Source organism: Podarcis melisellensis, assembly GCF_964234715.1.
Source record: "Podarcis melisellensis genome assembly, chromosome: 13".
NCBI lineage: Eukaryota > Metazoa > Chordata > Lepidosauria > Squamata > Lacertidae > Podarcis > Podarcis melisellensis.
The window spans coordinates 29,286,491-29,302,183 of record NC_138545.1 but is presented as its reverse complement, the minus strand read 5'-3'; the positions used below and the strand labels follow the sequence as shown (position 1 = coordinate 29,302,183).

At 46.0% G+C, this 15,693-nt stretch overlaps 1 protein-coding gene across 1 annotated transcript; it reads right to left on the bottom strand.

The window, feature by feature from the left end:
* Positions 1-3,805: 3,805 nt before the first annotated feature.
* PSMD3 (proteasome 26S subunit, non-ATPase 3) lies at positions 3,806-15,456 on the bottom strand. Its single transcript, XM_081886566.1, has 12 exons — positions 15,180-15,456; positions 12,749-12,939; positions 12,189-12,326; positions 11,592-11,728; positions 11,294-11,484; positions 9,710-9,813; positions 8,195-8,309; positions 7,315-7,434; positions 6,713-6,816; positions 5,569-5,724; positions 5,252-5,302; positions 3,806-4,323 (listed from the first exon to the last, which is right to left on the bottom strand). Exons 1-12 carry the CDS (start codon positions 15,358-15,360, stop codon positions 4,246-4,248), a joined length of 1,566 nt encoding a protein of 521 aa, XP_081742692.1. The 5' UTR covers positions 15,361-15,456; the 3' UTR covers positions 3,806-4,245.
* Between the last annotated feature and the right edge of the window lie 237 nt (positions 15,457-15,693).

The window sequence follows — 15,693 nt, the reverse complement described above, 5'->3', positions numbered from 1 at the left end:
GACAGATGGGTAGCCAGCGACAACAACGATTCTGCAACATGCTCTAGACGCAGCAATAGTGAATTTATTTATGTTTTAGTCTGTCCTGTGTTGGGAGTAAAGGTAAAAGTAAAGGGATCCCTGACCATTAGGTCCAGTCGTGACCGACTCTGGGGTTGCGGCGCTCATCTCGCTTTATTGGCCAAGAGAGCTTCCAGGTCATGTGGCCAGTATGACTAAGCTGCTTCTGGCGAACCAGAGCAGCACACGGAAATGCCATTTACCTTCCCGACAGAGCTGTACCTATTTATCTACTTGTACTTTGACGTGCTTTTGAACTGCTAGGTTGGCAGGAGCAGAGACCGAGCAACAGGAGCTCACCCTGTCGCAGGGATTCAAACCGCGACCTTCTGATCAGCAAGTCCTAGGCTCTGTGGTTTAACCCACAGCGCCACCTGCGTCCCATCTGTGATGGGAGTACCTGTTGGCAATTATTAGTTTGCCATATTCGGTTTACATTTTCAAGCGTACACTTACTATTGCCTTAGGTGTGCTTATAATATAACGTGTGAAGCATCCCTACAGTCACCAGAGTTTGTGCAATATCTGGAAGCGCCACCTTGAGGAAAATTCCAAGACCCCTGTGCTTTTATTACTCTACAATCTGATCATCAGGGAAAGCTTTTCTCATGACAGAGCCCGGAGACATATCCTTTCTATATCCTGTGATCAATCCATCTTGGGAAATCCAGGACTGTCTACAATTTCCCCTCAGGATGCCTGGGGGAGGGGAGCAACGAAATGTGCAACATCAGGCTTCACTCAGCAAAGCTGACATCATGAAATCAGTGATGTGATGGAAAAACGTGTGATGTTGCTGGAAGCAACATATGCCTTAGATTTGATAGCACTCTAGTGGCTGTTCCCAAATGGGCTCACCAACTCTTACATCTCATACCATGTTCTGGTCACCTCTCGGGATTGAGTCCAGGGTCATTTCCTTTGGGTGACCAACCACAGTGTCACATTTAGGGCATCTGTTCAAAATATGTTGTGCCTTTATCATGAGCCAAACATGCATTTAATTAGCTTATGTAAGTATGTAAGGGTAATGGTGTCACTCATTACTGCACTTTCTCCTTTGACTGCCCAATTAATTTTCTCGCTTTGAAGTTCACCCACAGCTTTTTGGTCCAGGGTAAGAATGGATGGGACGTGGGTGGCACTGTGGGTTAAACCACAGAGCCTAGGACTTGCCGATCAGAAGGTCGGCGGTTCGAATCCCCACGATGGGGTGAGCTCCCGTTGCTCGGTCCCTGCTTCTGCCAACCTAGCAGTTGCACACCAAAGTGCAAGTAGATAAATAGGTACCGCTCTGGTGGGAAGGTAAACGGCGTTTCCGTGCGCTGCTCTGGTTCGCTAGAAGCAGCTTAGTCATGCTGGCCACATGACCCGGAAGCTGTATGCCGGCTCCCTCGGCCAATAAAGCGAGATGAGCGCCGCAACCCGAGTTGGTCATGACTGCACCCAATGGTCAGGGGTCCCTTTACCTTTTTACTAAGAATTGATAGGATCTCGTCTGTTCAAAATTATGTTTAGTCTGGTATTACCACCCAGTCTGCTAAAATGTTCTCGTTTATGCACTCTTTGACACAAAGAACCGTATCACCCTTGACACACCCTTCCATGAACGTTCTATAGAATCTGTATTGTATCCCACTTCTTCTCTGGAGCCCATCATGCTTCCATTATTCCTATTACCAGTGTTCCTGTTTAGCATACCACAACTTCCCCATGTTGGTTTCACAGGCTTGGGAAACCTACAGCTCTCCAGCTATGGTTAAGACTCCAACTCCATGCTGGCTGCAGCTGATGAGAGTTGGAAGTCAGACATCATCATCAGTGATTTTTCTCCATCACTGCTATAAACTTATACCATGGTTTTTGAAGCCACAGGCTAGTAGAGTTCCTCCTATGGCACAATTATGGATTGCATCTAGCTTAGCAAGGGTCTGATCCTGGCTCATTGTCCTGGATTTTGTTAACCAACGTGAAGACAGCACCCACCCCATTGAGATACAAAGAGCAGCTATGGCTTAATGCAGATCTGACTATCAGCGCTGAATACAGAGGGAGGAAGCAGGCAGCCATGACACTTGGAACAGGTAGCATTTGAAAGGTCTTGGATTTCAACATCCTACCTAGCAACCTAAATATTGCTTCTAGGATCACATGGCATTTCCCAGTGTCATAGGTGCCTACAATATAAATCCTTGCTGCAGATTCCTCCCACTTGTTATCACCCTGTCTATCTAGACCACAACCATCGCACCCAGCAGGGAACTGTGAGGCTGATACACTTGTCCACAAACACTGGTGCCATTTTTTTTAAAAAAAGTCCTTTTGTGGATGGCAGGTCTTGAAATAAAGAAAACTTAAAGAAGAGGAAGATTATAGCTAGTTGCTTTTTCCCCTATATCAATTCATGGTGGAAAGAATGCAAACACCAGTGCTAGATGGTAGAATAGAACACTTTGCCTGTGGATGGTCCTCGTTCAATGATGTCAAAGGCAGCAAGGCTGAGAAAGATGCCTCCCTGCCTGCCTGAGATGTCGCTAAACTGCTGCCAGTTGCAGAAGTGAAGGCCTAAATAGATGGACCAGAGGCCTGATTCTGATTAAAGCAGCTTCTTAAATTCAAAGAGGATACTGCCACATTTTAACAGGAAAGTTTTAAAATTTCAGAAGGTGTCATTTCCCCCCCTTGGTGTTCATTATTCAGTGAATGTTCTGGGATTATCAATAGAAGTGCATTCCGTACACGTAATAAATGAAAAGTAAAATGTGTTGGGAGTACTAACACAATAAATTCGGACAAGTTGGAAAAATATTTTTTTTATGTGTTACATTTTTAGATAGCCCTGAGAGCTTGTGGCTAAAGTCACAAGCAAGCCACAGATAATTTAAGAGTACCTTTCATTGCTATTACTTAGCAGCATGTAGGTCTGAGGTTTCAACACTGGAAATAGGTTTCTGACTCAAATTAAGGATTAATTAGTAAGCCTGTGTGCAGGGTTAGGCATGGGGAGCATGGCTTGCGTTTGTGCCTTTAAACAAATGAATCAATATTAGCAGTTGCAGCTGTCACAAATAAGCATCATCAGTTAACAAATGCTGCTTTATTCAAAGAGTAGGTTGGTTGAAAATAATAGATTTGGCCCCTGCAGACATGTGTAGTCAGTGCAAGTACAACTTAGGGACATCTTCAACAGGCAGGAGCCAAGGCCTCCAAACACATCAAGGGGTTGATGATATACTTGGAACTTTCACCAAAGGCTCCCAAGTATACTACTGTCATGGGATAAAAGGGCAGTTCGTCTTATGGCTTAGTAACTGGCTAAAGAACAGGAAATGGAAGGTACTAGTAAATGGACAGTTCTCACAAGGAGGAAGTTACAGATCCTTGTATTAGGGCCAGTTCATAACTGGTATTAGGACAAATGTTCACAACTTATCTGAAGGAAAAGGTGAGCAATCAGGAGGCCAAATTTGCAGATACCATATTATTCCAGATGGTGAAAATGGGCTGTGTTGTCCCATTTGTTTCAAATTTTAACTTTTCATGTATTTCATTTTTTCCGTTGTTGTTTGTTCCTTTTTTTTTTTTTGGTCTTTCACCGATTTATTATGCCAGTATCCTGCTGCCAGTAACTTCAGAGTTCTAAAATTTCCAGGCTATCGTCTACTAAGCAGAGAAAGCAAGAGCTCCCACCTTTCCAAAGACCCCGAGACTGCTGCACTGAACATCAACCTGGACAAAAGGCACATTCCATTTCCCCCAAACTTTTATTTAAAAGCCCTAAACAAAGTTTGACAAAAATCTCCAACTGCAGTTGCTCTGCCCAGCTAGAGCTGAAGAGGTGTTTCACAGTGCCACCAGATCCGTCTCCCCCACCCCCATTCGTCCACCTAAAAACTGGTAAGGACAACTGTGAATTCATTTAGGCCCTTGCGGGTACATCCATGACTGAAAACCACAAAGTGGCCTTTAGTTTAGAGGGAGGGAGGCCCACCCCTTTAATCTGGGGTGCTGCTTCCTCCACCACAAGCAGCAAGAGGGTTTTGGTTTCCCCCCCTCTGCACCACCCCCAAACATGCAGAATATAGAAAGAAAGGCAAGTTCTGGGTTTCAGCCAGTAGACAATGGTTTGTATTGGGCAAGAAACAAAAAAACGAAAAAATATATCTGCAGCCATCCCCCAGAGCATCAAGGAAAACCGTCGTCGTCGTCCTCTGCCATTTCCTTGGCGAATTCTAGATCCTGCTGCTCCCGCTCACGGCGCTCCTGCAAAACAAAAGGGAACTGTGTGAACGGGGAGCTCTGCAGGTTGAGATGAAAAGGCACTTCCCTAAAAGGAGAGCTAAAAGACAGCATCTCATACAACCTCACATTTCTCTTCTTTAAAGTTCCTATGGGTAAATATGTATTATAGGGAAACTATATCTTTAAACTGAATGAGAACTATGCTTCTGGGGCTATTTACTCTGAATGAACGAGGTCGTAAAAGATGCACACTTTTATGTTGCTGGCTACTATTTTGGCCACGCTGAAACAAGAAGCACTCTTCCTGTGGCTTGCCCGACACTTTAGTTACTTAGAGCATCAAAATGTTGAAAACCCACCCACAATGGAAGAACAAGGGAGGCTGTGGGGTCACAGAGGGTAGTCTGCCTCACCCCACCCCCCACAGACATGCCTCTCTGTGCATTTGGTGTGTGTTAAAAGGGGTCCTAAACAAGTACATCAGCATACAAAACTAACGAGTCTCTTTCAGATTTTGTACAAGCAAAGACAAACCCAAAGTATTTACAAAAACAAGGAAATGTAAACCCAAGAAAGCAAGGAGGCAGGTCTGCCTGAATCTGCTTCAAGAAAAACTTCAAATAGCTGTAAGATGTGTTAACTCCTACCGACAACAACTTTCATTTTCAAAAAATCTAGCCTTTGATTATGAAAATATGTTTGAAACCAAGCGGGCAGTATCTGCGGCAATCACAGAAAGCTGCTGAAGTATTTCAGCAGGGCTTCAGTGTCCTTGCCCCTTCTCTGTTTAGCGAAACTATAATAAATCGCACAGAAGAGCAAACACGATGGATTAAATGGTGCAAATGTGCTTGATTTACATAGTTTATATAGGTCATAGAATCCAGCTTTCTTGGCACAGAATTTTAAACCCTTTAGTGCAATGTACACATGGCTTGGGAATCCTCACCTCTGCAGACTCCAGGTCCTTGTTATAAGACTTCGGTGGGAACCTCATAGCCTAGAAACAGCGGCAAGGAATAAGAAAAGGCAGGCAATTATGAATTGGGAGGCAGGCCTCACAGCAAGAAACTTTGCCATAGGGACTTTCAAAGGCAGAAGTACAAACAATGCAAATAATGGGCTTGTTTCAGAGTAAACATGCTTAGGACCACGCTGCAAGAGTTCCAACAGCAGGACTGAAGTCCCACTTTTTTATCCAGTGCAAATGCAGGCAGGCCCGGGAATGCCCGCTGTAAGATAACCGCTGCACACTTGCTCCATTACCTTGACAGACATATTGTGAATGTCGAGGCAGAAGGAGATACGCTGGTGGAAGGCCAGCTGGGGCTCCCGTGTGGAGTAGATGTCAGTCATCTCCTTGGACTGGACGTAGCCCTTCTCATGGTTGATGCTGGCTTCAATCACGCCATCCCGAATGGCCTGGGAAAAAGGCAGCACATTGTCAGTTGTCTTCCAATGACAACATCCAGAAGAGCCAAGACAACTCTTCCATTCTATGATTCTGTTTTCTCCAGCTCCAGAGGCTACAACCCGAACCAATGGATTCAAGTTACAAGAAAGGAGATTCCGGCTAAAGAACTTTCTGGTGGTAAGAAGCTGTTTGACAGTGGAAAGGGGTGTGCTCTCCTTCCTTGGAGGCCTTTAAGCAGAGGTTGGATGGCCATCTGTCATGGATGATTTAGTTGAGATTCCTGCATTGCAGGGGGTAGGACTAGATGACCCTCGGTGGGTCCAACTCTACAATTCTATGATTCTAGACTAAGATTTTAATCCAGCATTGGGAAACAGGCAAGTCTTCCAAAAGGCCATACCCTCACATTCCAGCTGGGTTATGGTGGGTCTTTCTGGGGAAAAGCATTCACCACCACACATTCAGAACTGCTTCTTATTTTATTAGTTCACATGAACAGGGCTGACTAAGAAACAAAACACACAGCAATAACCTCTGAATCCTTTGGAACGTTGAGGGAATTAATAGTCTGCTACTGAGGCTGGTATCGAACTGCCTCACCCAGTTGCTCATTGTGTAGACTGTGGGCAGAGACATAAGAGGGCTAATGGTAAACAGGACAGAATGAGGAGGAGAAACAGTCGTGAGCCTTTACCTGACACAGTCTGTATTGCCAAAAGGTCCCTCACATATTTCCTGCGCACACATTTAGAGCTTGTATATTCTATGCCGGGGAAATCAGAGCTTAGAGTTATCTGGATTATGGTGGCCCAACCCCTGGTATTTTTCAGTATTGTGTGAGATACTGAAGGATGAACCCCTAATTCTTGGCAGATACATCACGGCATTTGTTTTAGGACCCAGAGGTGGTCAGAGCTTTAACAGCCTCACCAAGTGAGAGGGTAAGTAGGGATTCCCATTCAACTCAGTAACCAAGGCAACAATGCAGACACTCACCTTGGCAACAATGAATTCAGCATCCTCTGGGCTGTCCAGCTGCAACTTCTGGGCGATGTCAGCCAAGGAGATGCGCGAGTACGAAAGGCTGATCATGCGGACACCTACACAAGAGACAGAAAGGCAACCTTTAAAAAGTGCAAATGGGGTGAACACACTTAAGGGGCGTCCACCAGGTATCTGCCATCTTTTCCCTCTGGCTCAAGGGGCAGCTTCTGCAGGAGCAGGGAGCTGCCTGCCACCCGCACACCCCAAAGGAAGGCGATACATTCACTAGCAACTCAGAAGTTTATAGTGAAGACAGATCAAGCTCAGAGACAGAGCACCTGCCTTTGCAGGAATAAGGTCCCAGGTTCAAAGCTCAAGAGTCTCTAGGTAGGGCTGGGAGAGAACGCTGCCCCAAATCCTGCAGAGCTACTGCCAGTTAAGTGTAGACAATGTGGAGCTAGCTGGACCAGTGGTCTGACTCAGAAGAAGGCAGCTTCCCATGTTTGTGGATGCACGGCAGAGTTGGGATTTCAAACACCGTTCCAAACCCAATCCCCCGTGTTGTCATGAGATGTGATATCATATCATGACTCGAGGATTTGGTGGTCGCTCACCTGTCTTAATCACATTGTGTCTCAGCCGGATGATGAGGGTGTATGTCCCATCGGCCTGGAACTTATCACTAAACTGATCAAGGACTTGGTTGAACTTGGCCAGGTTCCCAGTCCGAACGGCTGCAAGGAAAGAAGAGAGATTCAAGAAAGGTGAAACACAGTGTACATATGTATGGTCTGCATGCACACACATACATGTGGTGTGTGCATGTACGTGTGTAAGTAACTGCAGCCTAGGAATTCTAACTCCCTTTCCTGCACTCCAGTAAATTTATCCCCTTGCTGAGGCCTTGGATTACTGTGCAGTGTGTCTAAGGGCTACACCACAAAACTGAGTACAAAGTACAAGGGGTATGTGTTGCAAAGTCAAAGAAACCATCACCCTGACTTTTTAAGTGCTTGTGGGTGGGCACTGCCATGCGCACACTGTCTCCACCAGTTTTGCATGGCTGGTGGTGTTTGAAGGATGGGAAGTGGGCCATTGCTCTGTGCCCACAAGGGCCTCCCTCTGCTAAAAAAATGCACTGTATTATGCACACCTTATGTGCAAAAGAAAACAAGAACATTTAGTGCAACACCTTTCAAATCAAAGAGGTTACTGATTCTAAGAGCATGACAGGGTTGATTTGGGAATTAAATGAGGAGGGGGAGAACCATGTACACCCCCCCTTGAGCTCCTTGGATAAAAGGTGGAATATAAATGCAAGAAATAAATATTAATGGACTGTCTAGTAAGAAAGATGCTGAAATCACTTAAAATGGAGGGGGGGAGAGAATTGCATTGTTACTAAAGTTTATTCCACATTCTAGGGTTTTTTGTTGGGATTCCAGTGCTGCAGTACCGATGGGCTGCTACATCTTCACCAGCTGCGCCACTTACCCTGCGTCAAGAGAAAGTACGGCATGAGAGATCTCTTCAGAGACGGCTGCCGAAACTGCAGTCTATCTGGGATCTCGCCTAATAGCAGCTCCACCACTATCAGCAGCTTATGGACCTAGGGGCACAGATGCAAGAGATACAGTTTTGTCCTGCTGTCTCAACCACAAAGCAAGACTCGGGACTGCGGAGAGCTCTGTGTACAAGGAGCAGATGCACTCCCTTTTCATCGCTACTCCACAGCACCACCTGGAGGTGCTATCAAAATGTTTATTTGGCTTTACGCCCATCATGAAACACACACATGTAGCGGACTTGTACAAACCACAAATAATATAACACAATTCACAACTCACAAGGGCAGATATTAGCCATTCATAAGAAAAGATTAAGAAAAGATTAAGATTAAGAATTAAAAATTTTAGGCACTACATTAAAATCAATATCTGATGTCATTATAGAAAATTCTTATAACTATGAATAATCAGCTAACATTCCATTCCGTCTCTTGTACGAGAGGACGGCTGTTAGGAATTTAGCAACCTGTAGGGTAATATAAGGATCCACATCTTGAAGAACCCAGGCAAGCTGTAGGTCTACTGGTTTGTCAGCCATAGGCTGGATTATGGAGTTTAGTATACTAGCACGGGCTGAACTGTACAAAGGGCAGATAAACATAACATGATGTAGAGATTCAGATGTTTTCATTTCACAAGCACACATTGAAGAGACTTGGCCCTTAGTGAATCTATGTCTCAGCACATTTGTTGGAAAGACATTGAACCTAGATCTAATGAAGGCATATCGGTGAGACGCGGCCATTAGCGATGTTAAGTAGGACGGAGCGCGGTAGATAGGGGTTATGCCGAAATTTAACGGCGAACAGGCTCCACCGCCAGCTATGAAATTTTGGAATAGCTCCACATCATCCAGCCTTTGATTTATACACTTTTTTGCCATATTTAGATCCAGCTTGAGCAGTTCAGTGGGCGAGATCTCATAGGACAGCAATTTGGCATGGATTTTTCCTGACCACAAATTTGTAAAGTTATCACGCCACATGCATTGAATGAGATAGTGGTTCGGGAGTTTATGCCATAGAGATATCCAATAAATCAAAACTCTCCTCCATATAACTAACTCCACTGAGGGGATCTTCATTTCTAAGCGGATAGCCGCATTACTTACGCATGTTGGTAATTTTAGGAGTCGGCGTAAGAATTGGCTTTGAAGTGTCTCTAAAGGTGAGAGGTTTGCAAAGGCAGCCCATAAAGGTGCAGCATAGGCCATTGTGGCCATCACTTTGATGCTATACACTTTCAAGGCCGCAGGGATGAATAAGGCCCCCTCAGAGTAGAAAAAACGGAGGAGGGAGTGTGATAGGGCTTTTGTCTTGTTTTGAATATATTCAACGTGCGCTTTCCACCCTAAATTATATTGAAAATAAATTCCTAAATATTTAAATTTATGTACTTGTTCAATTTTCGTGCCCTCCTGGAGGTGCTAGTCTCCACTCACCGTCTGTTTGAAGCCAACAGCTGTGTGTTGTGGCGCTTTCCGCAGGGCGTTTGTCATGGTTCTCCGAGCTTCAGAATATTCCAACTGGATGGCCTTGATGCGTCCTGGAAAAGGATAGGAGATCAGCACTAGAACGGCTTGCCAGAGATATAACAAGATAAAGCTGCCTCCAGAGAACACCTCCCTCCATGGTTGATTTTGCACTGCACAGGAATCTGTGGAGTGGGGAACGGGATAGGAGGTTCCTTAAGAAAGGCTTATTTGCTACAGTCACTCTTGGGCACTGTGCCATCTATGCCGATCCTGCCTATCTTTATTCTCCATGTGGTTTGTGGCCAGCAGGGAACTTTCGCTTTGCAAAAACGGCACTTGGTTCACGTACTGGCAAATCTGGGCTACCCTAGCTAAGGCCCAAAGTTCTTTGTTTTCCCGGGTGAATCAAAGCTTTGTTACCCTCTCCACCTTGTGTCTCACTGAATTCTGAGCAGCGTAACAATAGCAGATGAAAATAGTGATCTGTTTTCCCATTTACATTTTTAATGTCCATCACTTTGTTACTTCCTCCCTTTTGAAAGTATACTATGCCTTGGACAGCCGATGGAGAGTTGAAGGTTCTCAGCTGCATTCCCTGGAGTGCAGCAAATATAAAACCCAGCTGATGAGTGACTAAGCTGCCTCTACAGGCCTCCTGCAGAAGTGCAGGTAACAGCTTCCTGTCTCTGGGCAATGCATGTGCCAGGAGCACATGTATTTAAGGCTGAATTTTCAGTATTTGTTTCACCACATTATGCTTTTAAAACTGTAATTTGCTTCGAGTTCCCCATTTGGAAGAAAAGCAGCATGTGTGAAAATGAATGAATAAATAGCTTTTGTAGAAAATCACTAACACAAAGCACAGCAGGCAGGGAGAAATTGCTCTGCCCTGCCCTGAAGACTTGATCAGCTGGTAAAATGAACATGTTAAAAGTTTTTTCTCCGTTGTCAGAATCTTAATCCAGCCAAACTTAGCATCATAGATTTGTAGAGTTGGAAGGGACCACGAGGGTCATCCAGTCCAACCCCTGGGATGCAGGAATCATTTGTCCAATGTGGGGCTTGAACCCACAACCCTGAGATTAAAAGACTTAAACTACAGGTTGCTTGATGGGTTCGCATCTGAACCTGGATGTCAGTGCCAACAACAGACAAGTGTCAAATGTGTTATCTGGTTTTGAAATTGGCACCATCATAACCTTAGCTCCCTCACCAGCCCAAAGCAAGTTTCTAGCAGCTACAGCTAAAGAAACAAGCTTGAAAACACTTGTGTAACTGTTGAAGAATCTCAGAAGTCAGAGGGACAATGGGGATTTCATGTTCTGCACAGAAAACCTGTCTATTCCTCTTGGCAGCAGAACAAAATAAATTATGGGAGAGGCTAGCATGCCTAAGCTTTTCAAGGGATTGGCTATTTCAGTTTTTGTGTTTGGGGTGGGGTGGGGAGAGATATGACGATATAATACCAGTTACACAGGTGCCTATTTTGAGCTCCATGTTTGACCCCAGGCCACCCAGGATCTCAAAAAGTGGTGAAGTGCCAACTCTCACCTGTGTAGTAGAGGTACCTGGCCCACTCATTGTTGTTTGCCTGCTCAGGGAACACCGATTTGGAAACCAGCTTTTCTGCCTGGTCATAGAGGTCGTAGTGAAGGTAGTTCCTCAGCAGCAGATTCAGGAGGGTTGCCTGGCCATCTGCATCATGGCGAAGTGTCGCTGTCCTTAAGCGGGCATGAAGGAAGCTTTGAAAGAAGGAATGGAGAGAGGCTGTGTCAGAAGAATGCTTGGGGTAAGAATATTATGGAGGAGGAAAGAAGGAGGTCAGAAAATTGCAACATCAAAAGCTTACCTCCTCACCACATCCAGCTTGTTCAAGAACTCATAGATGCGAGCGTGGTAGTAGTAACACTTGGCCACCACCAAATCAAGGGCTCGGCGGTTCTGAGGACTTATTTTTTGCATCAGATCGTCTGAAACTTTCTGGGCCTGGATGGAGAGAGAATTCATGTGGTGGGCTTGCAAGGCTGCATAGATGAGTTCCTCACAGTGACACTTAGGGCTCCAGGGCAACATGTGCTTGTTTAAAAACCTAAGTTTTGAAACAAGGTCTGCAAGAAGCACCCCTTATGCCCCTCATGGATATTCCTGGTGGAAGCAAAGCAGGCTGCCATAAATTACTGGGTCAGAATTGGCCTAGCAGAGCCCTTGCTCATCTCCAAACAGAGTTCACTCAAGTCTATACCAAGACTTGGTGTTCTAAGTTAAGATTTTGTGTTTCAACCTACAGCTTTTAAGTGTCTAGCTGGGTTTGGGTTGAGAGGAAAGTGATGAAGGATAGTGTCTAATTTTGCTCGCTTATTTCTCTGCCCTCCCTCTAGATCCAAACACTGGCAGTTCTTTGCTTTCCACTGGGGAATGAGGCACACAAGAGCAGGTGGTGCATTACCTCTTGGTAGCGCTTGCTATTCATCAGATAGATGACCAGGAGCAGCTGGAGATATGCTTCTACCTCTGGCAGAAGAGGAGTAGAGGCTGCCTTTCCTGTGCGGGGCCGGAACTGTAGATCAGCTTCCATGTCCATAAGCTATAAAGTGTGACATAGAGACAAAGAGAGAGGTGATCAGAGCAGTGAGAAGGTGTCATCCCACTCTACCTTCTGATTCTCACAGAATGCTACATATTAATGCCTAAGGAGACCAGATGTTGCCCACTTACTGCAACTGAATGGCTAGTAAATCTTGAAATTAGTCACAGGCAACACTGAGCAGCAAACCAAAATGATGCTAGCGCTCCACAGAGCAATGTTGAATTGGGCCCCAAAGAATCATTTGAAGCATGCCAAAGTGGGAGTTCTCCAAAACATGCATCAAGCCTCAGTAAAAAAGGTAAAGGTAAAGGGACCCTTGACCATTAGGTCCAGTCGCAGACAACTCTGGGGTTGCGGTGCTCATCTCGCTTTATTGGTAAGAGTACCCAAACCTCCTATGAACCTGCTTTTTGACTTGCCTCCTCCAGGAAGCCAATGAGGAAGTCCCGCACAGCACTGTTAGATGTGAAAAAGCCATTGATAGCTTTCTGGAGCACATTGGGGTTGAGGCGTCGGGAAGTGGAGGGCAATGCTCTCAGGGCACGCAGGACATAGCGTGGCTCCTTCCCAGATACGGCTTTCTCCAGCTGCTTCACATGTTCCTTAATGTCTGCAATGGTCAACAAACAGCACCATTAGATGAATAAGCTAAGCTATATGGTGTGGTGGTCAATTCCTACCAACGGTTAGAGCAACTGAACATTTGACCAAAAACCTCAAAACGAAACAGAGCTGAAACCACAAAACCCAAGAACACACCTAGAGTTGTATCAGGCAACCTACGGACTCTAAAACAAGGGTCTCAGCACCTCTAAACAGCAAGTTAACTCAGATTCCCAAAGTAGTTATGGCCATTTTGGGAGTTACAGAGAAGTAAACATGTCATTTGGTAGAAGTAGTATGTCAGTGAAAAACAGTGCTTTAGAGACCCACTGGATTACCATGGTAAAACCATTCTTAGGGCTGTGCATTCAAGAGCACTTCTTGAAGTCAAATGAGTAATATCCCTCATTTGGGATAACTTTAGCCAATCCCTGTTGTACTCACAGGGCAGATAAACAATGTATCACTTTCCTACCATTTATGTGTAAACTGGATTCCAATCCACACTGGCTGCAAGCAATTTTGTGCCCACTGCGTACATCCAATGAAGACTTGCCACCATAACCCATAGCTCCTGCAGCAAAGAGTGGGCTGGTGGAAGATGCAACTGTACTTTTGATCTTAAAGTAGAGGCTCCTCTGCAGTGAACTGCTCTGGATGCCCAGTTTGCACCCCTGTGGTCATCTGATTGTCCCGCTTTCTCAGTTCTGACCCACTTCTGCCTCTCTTCCTCTGCAAAACCACTCTCCTCCATCTTTTAAAATTGTAGGTATATTTACAGTATCCATTTGAGTGTATGTAGTGTTGGAGTGTTCCCAAGTATGAAAGCTTGCTTTTAAAACGTAACACATTTTGGATGGCCGCAACAATATAGAAACCAGCCCATCTTTGTGCTACAGAGGTCAGAGTGCAATCCTATACATGTCTGTTCAGAAGAAAACTCCACTGAGTTCAATGAGTCTTTCTCTCAGGTTACTATGTATAGGACTGCAGCCTTAGTCAATATGTCACTGGCATGAAATCAATATCTAGATTATAAAAACGCTGCTGAGTGGTTCAGTCATGCTCACTTTCTTCCAGCAGGCAGGTCCACTCACCAGCCTACTCTCTCCACACTTTGCTGTAACCTAAATAATTTTTATTGCACATTTATTAAAGAAAAACACACAAAAAAAGGGGAAAAGCAAAGCAAACAGAAAATTGTCAGCTCACATTCACAGTGCAACAAGCAATGCAACCATCTTAATATATACATACAGATCACAATATGCCACCCAAATAGATATGCAAATGAAGCTGTTTATAGAAAATGAATTCAAATGTTAACAACGGCTTTTTTATTTTCAATGTGTTGTCAGGGAGATTCATAACAACCAAAGATCTAAAACAGAGTAAGCCCAGTCATACACATACAATGACAGAAAATTAAAAGCAGCAAACAAAGCCTCTCTGCAATGAACTTTCAATAAACACATGTAAATTAGTATGCAAGGATGAGCACAGGCAAGTCTTTTTCGAGAAGGAATTCCAGTGTTACAGTGTTATATTACAGGGTCCATTTCTGCTAACCCAACATAACCGGAAGATGGAAACTGGAGCAGCACATCACCTGTTGTTGATGGCAATGAACTTTGTGTGTGTTCAATCTCTTCATTCAAGAAGTACACGATTGATGACTGTACATGTTTACTTGGATGCAAATTGCAGATCAGGAAGCAGACGGGTGAAAGCTTCCGAAGTAAACATGATGGAGAACCTGGGCTATATAAAAACCACTACCTTGCCCAAAATCCCGGGATGGTGATATTAGGGTTGCAGGATCTTCTGCGCATTTACACACATTTTTAAACACCTGCTGACACGCTGCCCACCCTAAGCTACACAGGTGGCCAAGGTGTTTGTACACGGAAATGCTGCGCGTTATTTCTGCCTAAATCCCCCCACGCCCCCCCCAACCCTTGCACCGCGCTGTATACTCCAAGTCTCCCCTTCTACGGGACACCCGGCTATTTTAGGTGGGCGTTGCTGCAGCTTAGCCCCGCCCCTCCAGCCGGGCGGTGGATGGGTACCTCTCCACCTTTCTCCAGGTACACAACGCGGCCGGCCAATAGCCGCTCGGCACTCCGCTGGCCACGCCCTCATCGAACCCACCAGGTGGGGGTTGCTGCCGCCGCCGCCGCGAGGCGTTCTAGCCACGCCCCTCCCCGCGCGCCCCGTCTCCTGCTCCCCCCTCCCCCCCCACCTCACCTTCGAGCGTGACGGCGTCGAGCTCGCGCTGCGACTTCTCCCCCGAGGCGGGCTCGGCCGGGGCCGCCTCCTCGTGCATCTCAACGTCGGCGAGCGGTGGGGGAGGCTGAGGGGGCTCCGCGGGCGGCGGCTTGGCCTTCTCCGACCCGGCGCGGCGCCGAGAGCCGCCTTCCTGCTTCATGGCTTCACCTTCCACACACACACACACCGGCTACGGCCGTGACTGAGCAACTATCGCGGAGGACGACGGGAAAAGCCGAGCAGGCTCGACGAGCCGATCGCCGAACGCGGACGAATGGATTGATTCCTCGCTCCCTGTCCCCACCCCCGTCTCCATGGTAGGGAACCATAGAGAGAGAAAGGCGGGCTGCGACGCCGCGCTTCGGCTTCCGGGTTGCGCCTCTTCCTTTTTTCCCTTTCCCCTGCCGAGAGGGAAGCGCCTCAAAGCGGGTGGAGGGAAGGAGGGGGCAGTCCGGCATCCAGGCAAGCAAGCGGGAGGGGCGATGGGAAGGGC

What these genes read in the sequence shown, in the direction of transcription:
- PSMD3 (XM_081886566.1), bottom strand. Translation starts at nt 15,360, where the DNA reads ATGAAGCAGGAAGGCGGCTCTCGGCGCCGCGCCGGGTCGGAGAAGGCC. An exon ending in CTGTTGGCTTCAAACAGACG is followed by an intron (nt 8,310 to 9,709) that starts GTGAGTGGAGAC and finishes CTGTGCCCCTAG; the next exon opens with GTCCATAAGCTGCTGATAGT. An exon ending in ACACAATGTGATTAAGACAG is followed by an intron (nt 6,817 to 7,314) that starts GTGAGCGACCAC and finishes TCTCTTGTGTAG; the next exon opens with GTGTCCGCATGATCAGCCTT.